The sequence below is a fragment of the Cryptotermes secundus genome, unplaced genomic scaffold, assembly GCF_002891405.2.
Source record: "Cryptotermes secundus unplaced genomic scaffold, Csec_1.0 scaffold1799, whole genome shotgun sequence".
Classification (NCBI taxonomy): domain Eukaryota; kingdom Metazoa; phylum Arthropoda; class Insecta; order Blattodea; family Kalotermitidae; genus Cryptotermes; species Cryptotermes secundus.
The window spans coordinates 822,502-834,628 of NW_019721788.1; the positions used below are offsets into that span (position 1 = coordinate 822,502).

Genomic DNA, 12,127 nt, shown 5'->3' on the forward strand with positions numbered 1-12,127 from the left:
TGTTATTGATCATCCACATGGGGGTCGTTCTTATGTTTCTAACGTGTGTATATTATGTCTTATGATGTGTTCTACTCTTGTGGCTGCGTGCGTTGTATCCAACTATACACTGCTAGACAAACCGGCCCTTTTCAGGGCCTGTTATCGCCAGACCGGACCAACCGCCGCGAAAGGAGTCTCCACCGATATTCTCCAGACATACTCCTGCTCGTTTGTAATAGGCGTTCTAAACGCGACGAACTTTTGTTGTTATAGCTTCAAGTGGTTGTCTCTGTGAACATTGACATCCCACAGACGAGAGACATTTATGTATGCTGTTACTGAAACTAATTCAGGTGAAGCTGCTTCTCGATTCCAAAATGATACAGTTATCTGTAATGGTGTCACATGTTTCACGAAAATTTGGAATTTATTTTTATCAATTTGGAGGGAATTGAATGTTCAGCTTCAGTTACATACATTTGTAGTGAATTTATTGTAGGCAGCATAATGTGGCCCTCTGGATTATGCCACTGTGTAGTCTGGTAGCTGGGTATATTAATTCCATGTCTACCCTCCACTTTGATGTGCTGCTGTATACTGTGAGCAGGAAGAGACTTGCGGTCTTTTTTGTGTTGGGATGAAGCTTATTGTTGATACATTCTGTATACAAGTTAATTAAAATACCAGGCATATAAAAATATTTCAGATCTTAAAAAGAATATGAGCTTCAATACTGAAGTTACATACAGCCATGCCAGTACATGAAATCTAAGTGTTATGCAAGCAGAGGAAGGCCTTGCTTAATTTTCACTGATTATCTCAGCTTGGCTAGTTTTCTTGTAAGAGTATTCCACTCTGAGGCAGTAAGTGTTGACTGGATATGCAGCATTGAGAAAGAAAGCAAAGAACCACACAGTATTTTGATGGGGAAACTGTGGAAAGGTAGCAGTTTGAAGACCAAGGAGACTGTAGTTAAGAAAGTAGGTGCTGACACTGTGAAGGATCTGTCTGGTGTCACAAACCATCGAGCTTTGTAACTAGAGAGCTATGGATATAAAGCCATCATTTCTTACTTGTACGTAGCTCACTCCAAAAGTAATGCCCATTTTTTTTTAATTCAATTTTTATTCTACAGTTTTGCTATTTTTAGGGTGCATAGAAGGATCCTTCCCGCTTGTATTCAAATTTAATTCAACCCGTTCCCACGCGTAGCGATGTCATAGCACTCCTTCAAAATGGCTGCTGCATTTGATGTTCTTAGGAAGATATTTAGTGATCTGTGATATAAAAAGTAATGGGAGCGGCATTTGTGATGTGAATGTGACTGTACGTAAGTTACGCAAAGGAATACGTGTAAGAAGGAATTAAGAATTAAATAGACCGTCTGTGGTTGAGAGTTGGTATAAAATGGGTAATAGGAAGTGTAAAGAACGTTCTGAAATTTCGGATGAGGCGGTATTATCGCATGAAGAACGCCACTGTTTGCAAAGAATGTTCAAGTCTCTTTGTCATGATCACTCAGCATGTAGTAAAGAAGATTTGAGAGTAAGTTTTAAATGGTGGCATTACGATTAACATACCATAAGTAGATTAGGCGATTGGGTTAAGTTAGTTTTGTGTGTGTTCGCTCGCTGACACATCTTTATAATAAAGTATGCAAGGTAAAGTTGCCCCTGTGTTTAAGCAGCACAGCATAAAGACGTATGGGTGAGTTGAGGTGTAGCGCCACAGTTCTTGACATCTGCACTAGATGGAAGTGAGCGGTTCAGCTTCAGGTCCTGACCGCGTTGTCCCCGGTGCCCATTGGGTAGGAGGCTGGGTGGGCCCCAGAACCAATGTGAACATATTGGAGTAGAGAAAAATACTATCCCTGCCAGGAATCGAACTCCAGCTGTTCAGCTTGTAGTCCATTGCTATGATGACTGACCTATATAAAAAGGCATAAATCTTGCAAAATTGAATTATTACACATGCTTCCAATAAGAATTAAACCTATGTGTACAAACACGACAGTTTTACTTGGCAGTAAATGAATTCCTTTTTGTCCTACATGTGATCTGTGGTTTAATTTGTAAAACACATAATTAATAGCAGCTGTTATATATGATTTACAGTATTCGCTGTGGAATAATTGTAAGGAATTTCTCGTTATGTAAAATATATCATGTGTCTTCTGTTATGCTATGACTTGATTATTTTGTTCATTTGTATGTATGTGTGTAAAGGGTGAGCCATAAAATCCGGCCCTCACACTGTGACTTTCAATGATCTATTGTGCTTCCCCTTTGGATTAACTCTTTATTAATCCTACACTTCCGACGAAATGTAGGACTTTATTTATGGGGGTGTCATAAAAGTCACTTGGTTCCATGAAGAACTGATCCAAGTGATGAAATCTCAAGTAAGCTATGACATCACAATCACATAGGATATGTTGTTCATTTGTATACAGACATGTGAGTCTAACAGACAACACTCACTCCTAGGTCAATGCTGCACATTGCTGGCGACGCTCATATTTATACAGCACTCGATGTCCATCCCACCTGTAAATCATCACATCGGGGTCACCAGTGTGGGATTGTCGATGTTCCAATAGACAACCACTCCGAAAAGTTTGTGGGCCCTGAAAAGGGCCGTTTGTTCCTTCGTAGTAGGCCAAGTCTTACAGCCATTCAGCTGGTAGTTGCGGCAGCTGCGTTAGATGCCTGGTCGCAGAGCGGGGTCACTGGAAACTTGCGGCAACTACGTCGGTTGACTGGTCACAGAGCATGGTTGCTGGAGACTTGTGGCAACTACGTTGGTTGACTGGTCACAGAGCATGGTCACTGGAGACTTGCGGTAACTACGTCGGTTGCCTGGTCGCGAAGCATAGTCGCTGTAGACTTGCGGCAAATACATCGGTTGCCTGGTCGCAGTGAAAAGCTGATGACTCTTTGCTCTAAGCTGAATGTGATCGCTGAACACTGCAAGTTTTGGGTTCCGCCTTTTATACCATGCTTGATGGTTGGAGCGAAACTGGCAGTTGCAATTGTGACCGCTGATTGGCTAGCACATGTGATGATAAAAGTGGCCTGGACAGCGAGTGTGTATAAATACGAGTGCTGCCAGCACTGTGATTGGTTAGCGCACGTGATGATGTGGGGAATGTTGGATGTTACATAATCTGTTACCATGATACATACATATGATGCCATTGACACCAGATATTTTTTAACATTAACAAACACAGAAAATGGAAGAAATGTAGTGTAAACCAGGTGATTATTACTTATTCATTTTTATTTTATTTAATAGCACTGTCAGTTGTTGAGGCAATGCAGTGTATGATGTAAGGGGATGTGGAAGGAAGGGGTAATTCAGACTGTGTAAAGTACGTTCGATGCATGAGTAGGGTATGTCATACCTTGTGTAGGTTATCTTGTGGAAGAGAACGCCTGCATAAGTATTCTTGGCTTTTCTGCTAGCATATGAATAATGAAAGTATGTTGATGATATACCAGTGTACATCACTAACTGACGACACATCTTCGTTCCCATAGTGGATGTAGTATAGCATACACTGTATGGAGGATGGGAAAAAATGGTAACTCTACCTGTGTGGCATACAGTGCATGAAGAATGTGGAAGAAAGTCATCATGGGTTAATTTTTTGTAGGTTTTTCTGTCTGAAGTGAGCTTCTCTGCATAATTTATATGGATGAAACCTGATTTCTTGACATCTGTTTTATGCATTCTTTTGACAAAGTGCATAAGCTGAACACATAACATATTCCCATACCCAGTGGTTCACAGGCATGTTTCAGCTCTGAAAGTACCACTGATGGGATTTGGGGGGCCACTGGGAAGACCAAGACACAGGTGGTTGGACAATATTAAAATGGATCTTAGAGATATAGGATGGGATGGTATGGATTGGATTGATCTGGCTCATGAAAGGGACCAGTGGAGGGCTCTTGTGAACACAGTAATGAACCTTCGAGTTCCATAAAATGCTGGGAAATTCTTGTGTAGCTGCATAATTGGCAGCTTCTCAAGAGGGGCTCAGCTCCATGAGTGAGTGAGTGTGAGTAGTTAAACAGAACAGTGTCAGTTGAATTTAATTTTGGTCCCTATTTGTCCTGTATAAGCAATATTTTATGTGAATCTTAGTTGTCTTGGTAAAAAGGTAAAAAGGAATTACTGCTAAGAGCCCTAGAGAGTGGTTTAGAAATCTTGCCTCAAGCCCCATTTTGTGTTATCTGGAGAATTTTTCATTTATTTATATTCTTTGGACTGCAAATTTTGGGATTAAACAGTATTTCCATATCAAATGAATTAATAAGCACTGAAAAATATCTACATCCATCTTTATGTTAAGTAGTATCCACTGTATTTAAAGGCTGTAAATGATTATATGACAGCAGAAGAAATTTTAGGATTTCTTTTTACGTAAAATCGTTTGTAAGTCGACAATTGTAAGGAAGTCTATGGAACTGCACTACTTCCCTAATGGAATCCCAGAATTCTGTTAAACACAGTTTGGGAATTCTTGTGTTCTTGACCTCTGTGGTTCTGAATGTAGAACTCTTTAATATACATATTGTCATGTGTTGGGTATATAACGCGACAAATAACTTCACGCCGTATTTGATATAGCAAATTTTATTTCACATTCGCTCTTACAATCACACAGCTTACAGATTCACAATTACTGCTGTCTGCAGTATTACAAATGCTAGACTGCAACTGACTGGTTGACTGACTCACTGCTGGCTAACTCATAACTCGAGAACTGAGAACTGACTGTGAATAGTCTTCGCTGCTCGTTATTTAGCCTCATTCCGGACAACACAGAAAACGGCCACGTAATAGGCACCACTGTTGTCTGGCGCCGTGTTTACCAGTGTTACTGGTAATGCTGTCTGGAGTTGTTTACGGCTACGTAACAACTGCAGCGTCCCGTGTTATGTCACCGCTGTTTTCCCGCTTTGCCTAGCAAGCGCTGTTTACTCGCTTTGCATAGCGACCAGCATGCTGGGACTCGGCTCACTTCGGCTCCGCTCGGCACGTCATGGCTGGCGGGGAGGGAGGGGCGTCGTCCATAGCGCAACAAGTCACATTATTATATTGTTATTTTATTATCATTAAACAGAAATCGACTCGTGCATTTATTANTCATGGCTGGCGGGGAGGGAGGGGCGTCATCCATAGCGCAACAAGTCACATTATATATATTGCCACATGTTGGGTATGTAACGCGACACATAACTTCACGCCGTCTTGGATCTTAGCGAATGTATTGCACATTCGCTCTTACATTTACACAATTCACAGTTTCACAACTACTGCCATCTGCAGTATCACAATTACTTCTCCTGCTAGAGTCACTGTCATTCACTCAATACAACTCAACTTGTAGCTGCTGGACTACAACTCACTCTGGCGAATGCTAGACTGCAACTGACTGGTTACTCTCTCTCTCTAGTAACTCTGGATACACTGACAAATACTCCTCATTATGTAACTTCTGCACTGAGAACACAGAAAACAGTTACATGATAGCTACCACTGTTGCGTAACGTCGTGTTTACAGGCGTTGCTGGGGAACGCTGCCGAGAATTGTTTATTGCTGCATAGTAACCGTGGTGTCCCCTGTTACATCACTGTGGGAAGTGCTGTGGGGGAGGGGTGTTTACCGAGCGTTGCATAATGATGGAAGGATTGGGGGTATGTGATGTCACTCGTGAGCCTTCCTTTGAATATTTCCTTTATCTTCGGGAACAGAAAGAAGTCATTGGAGGCTAGATCAGCTGAATAGGGAGGGTGTTCCAGCACAGTTATTTGTTTGCCACCTAAAAACTCACTCACAGACAGTTCCATGTGAGCAGGTCCTTTGGGACCTTTTTTGCACACACTTTCCTAGTGTTAAGATCTTTAGTTAAGATTTTCCTCTTTCTCTGTAGATGTTGGCTTGCTCTGCTATGCTCCTGACAGGCAACCGATGATTTTCACAGACCATTTGATGAAATTTTGCAATATTTTCTTCAGTTCTGCTTGTTGCTGGTCGTCCTGATCAGTCTTCATCAGTGACACTTTATTTGCCCTCAGAAGAAATGTCAGCCACTTGTAAACTGCTGTTTCCTTCATGGCATTATCCCTGTAAACTTGCACTAACATCTATCTGGTGTTGCTTACACTCTTGCCAAGTTTAACAAGAAATTCTAATTGAATCTCCAACATTCTCATGTTGTCACACCAGAACACACTCAGACAAGAATAGACGTCACTCAGAAAAAGACTGCCATAGGTCAACAACAACAACACAGCTGTGAAACGCTAATATACTAGCATCATGAAACCATACTGAGGTTTCTGTCCACTGCTGCCACAGCAAGCAGATGGCAGTGAGTTCTCAAACTTTATTGTCAGGCCTTGTATATATGTATTGCTTATTTATTGTGTTCTTTCAGGAGAGACTATTTCCATACAGATGGGCCACACTTTGTTTTCAGTGTACCATTAAGAAGTTTGACTTTTTGTATGTGATGTTTCCTTCACTTTTGATGTCTGTTTCATGGTTGGTAATTCTTTCAACAGGAACACTGGCAACATAGTATGGAGAGGGGACTCCTTACACTATTTGAGGACTACTTTTTTAAAAGTGATCCAGAAAAGTCAATCTACTATGACACATTTATAAGTTTGTTTGTTAAATTAGCGAAAGACCCATGTGATGAGAAGGTAAAATTCATGGTTTCTTTGTTGAAGCAAAATAGCAGTGATGGTGCTCTTACTGTCAGTAACATAACGGAGGTGAGTGTCTTCTTATGTTGGTGAAATATTACAGACTGATATTGAAGCACGTGTCTTGTGTGCAGGGGTTGTTTGGTGCCCATGACTGGACATAGTTTTTTCACTAAGTGCAGTTACTGCATTAATTGTCAACTTTCTCACTTTATCACCTGCAGCAATGGACTGCACTAGCACTGTAGAATGAAGGTTACTGGCCCCCCTTGCAGTATTTGCATTACATAATATATATATATATATATAAGTGGCTAATAGACCATTGCAATGTTATACTCTTGATATTTGAGGTTTCAGCGTCATACATCACTTTGAGCAGAAGTTAAAGAACTTAATTAAATGTTATGATTTTTTGTCAGTTGGAAGCAATTTAATTATACTAGATCATCTGCAAATATTACTTAGTGTTAGACAATCTGTAAGAATGGAAATAAACAAGGGACAAAATTTTTAAGTTGGTCATTTAATGATTCTTTTAGTATTTAGATGATATGGCATCCAAACAATGAATTTTACTTGAAGAAGTGATTGATAATTAGTCGCAATGAACTGAGGAAGATTTTGGAAAGTATTCAGACTATCACAGATGAAGAGAGAAGAAATGTGTGCCATGTGAATACAGGTGTGAGGCCTTATTGAATCACACTTCTTAGTTCCATGACTTTTATAATTTTCCACATAGTTTCTTCTGGACATGATTTCAAAATGCTTCACTCTTAGAGCAGACCCTTAAAGCACACAGAATTAGTTACAAATGGGCACCACCATTATTTTAAAGCAGTCATGAATCGTGTATAAGCAGAGTACCTTTGAATGGTTCTAGTACATCACTGAAGCTGTTCCAGACCCATGTGTATGTAAACTGTTTTTATTATCTTAGCACTCATCCAATGCACTGAACTTATTTCTGGAACATTTTATAGAGTATATTTTGATGTCAGCAGTTGAAAGTGTACTGTTAAGATAGTCATGGGTATAGGGTATAATAGGGTCTTCAAATCGGGATGCCATTATATAGAAAATTGAAAGGTACCAATCCATAGAATGCCTTCAGTATCTGGCATCTTCATAAATCTCACATTTCTTATATATCAGCCTGACTGATATCAGTCATGGAAGAATCTGAGAAGGAGAAAAACTGAAAGTATTCAGTATTTGCTTCCTACTTTCATGCATTTACAGCAAGTCATGTCACACAGTCTGGTACCATGTAAATGTGGAACATGTTCTACTCTGTATTCATTAATTTTGTTAATTAATTATCTTACTAATGTGGACAAAAAGAAACTCATTTTCAGAATTTACCATGGTGAAATTTACAACTAGAAATTTTGAAGTTAATATTCGTAAATTAACTTCACAAATCTATATAAAATACCTTTAGTTCAGTTACAGAATTACTTTCAACCAGTGTGGAAAATAGGGCCACAGTGTTCCATCTCCCCTAACAATATGAATGTGAGAAGCTGTGCTTTATGCAGAGGTACATTCAGCCACAGCCTAAATGTGATTGGCATGATAATCCATATTTATGCTGAATTGCATTAAATCAGGCATATAATAAGGAAGACAGCAGTGTCCAGTTATAGCCTGATGTAGTCAATGTATTGATGCACAGTTTATGCAAAAATAGTTTGATTAGATTAGCACATCAAGTATAAATGGCAGCAGTGCCCGGTTGTACCTAATTGTCACTAAAATAACCCACAATTGACAGAATTGCATTCATCAGACATAAAATAGAAATGGTTAACATTTATCAGTTCTCTAGTAAGATCAGTACAGCAGAGCCCATCATGTCCTTTTTACATTATGGGCGGTGTACCTGTTGAGTGACATTTTAATGCTTCTGCTCATCTGAACTCTCTTTGAAGAATAATATGTTTTGTGCTTTTTCAGATGTACTACCAAATTGACTCAAACCAAATTAATGAATCTTTCTTTTATGAAGTACAAATTGATATGAAATTCGAAATCTTTAGAAAATACTCTGCAGATTTGCAATCTTGAATATGCATGTCAAAAGGACCACATTTCTCCTAAATTAAACAAATTCTTGTACCATCTTTGAAACAGAGTTGTAACAAAATAATTGCACAGAGATACTGGGTTTTTGGACTTTGTCCATCATCTGGATTCTAAATAACTAGGAAAAAAACGTTTCGGAAACTGGATCTGTTTCCGTCCTCAGGTGAGGGAAGACACCTACTCTGTTGGGCCCCTTAGAAAGAGCTTTCCTCAGTCAAAAAAGAATTGATGCTGTCAGTATTTTTTAGTATTTTGATGAAATTACCACTGTCAGCAACCCAAAATATTGAAAATCCATACTATTATGCTAGCGTGGATGATAGAGAAAAGTAAAATTATTGCAGTATTCATTCTTTTATGTGTTCCTCTTCATTAAATATGATCATCACCTCTTTTGATGTTGTTTTCTCAAATTTATGAATTCTGAAACTGTGATTTGGATCCTCCTGTGCTGATGTTCTAAAGTCATGGAATATATATATTTATCTTGATTGTATCTTTTTATTTCCAGTATGTGAAGGATATTATATCATCTTACATAATAATTCTAACAGTGATGGACCATATAATGTTGAAATCCTGGATGACATTGGGTACTGAAATCTCAGATTCGAAACTGGTGCTAATGGCACAGTCACTGTGCCAAAACCTGGAAAAGGAAGAGAACGTTGAAGAGGGTATTGCAAGGTGGTTTGGTTTATGCTCACAATTTCAAAAGCTTCAGACATCTTTTTTGTATCATTTATACCACATACCACAGGAAGGTATGACACATGGGGATGAATCAGCAGAGTACTGTCTGTTCCCACTGTGCAAAGGAGTACCGCCACAACATAAGCTGGTATTCCCATCTGTTTTGAAAGTCCCTGATGTGTTGTTCGTGAATACATTGTTACCATCAGCAATGCAGCATCAGTGGAGGTTCTGTTTTTCTACAGGGATTCATGGAGAAAGTTTTGCAAAAATGCTTGGTCTTATTGTAGATAAAGGACCAACCGTAATTATTATAAAGGACAAGAACGGGAATGTATTTGGAGGATTTGCATCAGAGAACTGGACTGTAGGCCCAAACTTCCAAGGTCAGAATCACATGAATGTATGTTGCAACAAATCCACATAGTTAACAAAAAGTATATATATTATATATATCAAGATCATTGGACAGATGGAAACAGCATTATAAAATGGTAACATCCATATACAGTAGAACTTGGTTATAACGTCATCAAAGGGACCTAAAAATAGTGTTGTTGTAACCGAAATGGGCACTTCCACAGTAGCCTTATGTTAGTCACGTAAAAATCTACCAAAAACAGAGTTAAAATGTTGCATTTTTTAGTGAAATTCGTAGTTAAGTACAGACTAACGTAACATTAACGTGGAATTAATATGGCTTCTCCATATCGTTTGTACTGTAGAATTCACCAAACCAAATTCACGGCATACATCAGCTTTTTTCCTTTCATTTTCTATTTCACGAATCACTTTAACTTTCGCTTCTATGCTTAAAACTTTCCTTTTCATTGCCATGTTTTCACTACTGCACTTCTCTGGGTTTAGGCAGGAACACTATAGTGTAAGTAGACAATGTGAGGTCCTGTTAGACGAGATTCTAGGAAAGGAATGCAGTTAACAACCTGCCGCATCCTCTTGCACTATTCACGCAGTCCCACCCCACACCCTTGTTTTCACAGAAAACCCACGCTCCTCTTGCAGCCTGCAGTCGTATTCTTCCAGGACAGTCACGTCAGCAAGTAGAGAAAGTGAGTGTGGGCAGACACATCGAACTTTCCCACGATATCAGAGAAATTCAGGAATGAAAATGACATTACATACGAGGTTGATGCATTTGTACATGTCGTACTAAGCAAGGTATAAAAACAGTTTCTTTGTGAGGAATTAGTTCATACCATTGAATATTTGATGCAATAGACAAGGTATCGCAGAAACCGATGTTGCTATGACCAAGTTTTACTGTACCTGGAAAAAGTACTCATCCTTGGCATTTTATCTGCCAGTCCTATAACTAGATTTACCATTAGAAATTCATTATCTTGTTGCTGTATATTCATTTAAACGTTCTTGATTGTTTGTCTGTATCTCTCTGTGCCTTGTATATGTTGGCTCATTTAGGGCTATTGAGTGTTCCGTGTGCCATGTTTGGTAACATAATTGGTACATATTTTCCAAAATGTTGTGATTAAAAATGTGTGTGATTTATGAAGATATTGAAGGGATGTTTATACACACATTAGTTTAAGTTGATCTTTATTAGAAACTCAGTAAAGTATTCTACAGAATGTTGTCTGTCTGAGAAGACACTGAAGTTAACATTCATCTGTATATGTGGTCCTTACTTCACTGACTTATCTTTCAGAATATATGTTTTTCCAGCACACATGTTGTTTATTTCACAATAAGTAACTAAAAAGTGAGAGGATTGTTTTGAGACATAGTGTATTTACATAAGAGTTAATATTTAACTATATACATAGTCTATGATGGGGGGCATGCAGTAGCATAGTGGTTGAGGGGCTATGCTACAATCCGGAAGGTCGCGGGTTCAAGTCCTGATGAGGTCATTGGATTTTTTTCAGTTGACCTAATCCTTCCAGCCGCACTAGGCCCTGGGGTTTACTCAGCCTCTAACAGAAATGAGTACCAGGAATTAATTAAATAACTTTCCTGGGGAGTAAAGCACGGCCGGCGCGTAAGGCTGACAACCTTAACGCCACATTTGAGCCGATTGTCTTGATAATGTGGGACCCTCAACGTCTCGCAACCCTTTGGGGCCTTCACGGCCTGGTACAGGGATAGCTTTACTTACTTACTTTTTTACTTACTGTGATGAAAAAAAATATGTCTCGATTTTGACTGATGAACATGTCAGTTGCCAAATTTTAAAATATGTTTTTTTGCAAAGGTGTATGTATGTATGGTCTCTAGATTTGCTCCCATAATGCAAGTGGTTCTAAGTCAACTTATTTATACTGAGTGTCCACCTTTTTGTGCTTTCATCCTTCATTCATGGTTTGTTAATAGCAGAAAACTACAGTGTCAATCGAAAATGGTGGTACAGATCTGTCATCAGGCTGTTCTTATTGGAGACATTCAAAATGTCTGCCATTAGAACCCAAACATGATTTAGAGTGCTGAGCAACAGAAGTGCAGTTTATTATCATTGTTATGGGCACCCTGTTTTTCACCTGGTCTGCAGTCATGCCTGATAATAAAAATAATGATGTAGTAAACTGTATTACTTTGCATGAAGATGGATTACTCTTGTAGTTATAAATGTTTGCATAAAGTGGTGTGTGTGTGTGTGTGT

The 12,127-nt window shown here is 38.9% G+C and overlaps 1 protein-coding gene across 2 annotated transcripts in view; it reads left to right on the forward strand.

The window, feature by feature from the left end:
- The first annotated feature begins 1,216 nt into the window (after positions 1-1,216).
- LOC111861218 (MTOR-associated protein MEAK7) overlaps positions 1,217-12,127 on the forward strand; it is a 29,671-nt gene continuing 18,760 nt past the window's right edge. Inside the window, exons 1-3 of one of the 2 annotated variants that reach the window (XM_023845612.2) lie at positions 1,217-1,527; positions 6,562-6,777; positions 9,311-9,878. In XM_023845612.2, coding sequence (XP_023701380.1) covers positions 1,390-1,527; positions 6,562-6,777; positions 9,311-9,878 — 922 coding nt within the window. In that variant the 5' untranslated portion in view covers positions 1,217-1,389. The remainder of the gene's footprint in view (positions 1,528-6,561; positions 6,778-9,310; positions 9,879-12,127) is intronic. The other variant, XM_023845613.2, reaches the window with a different exon arrangement.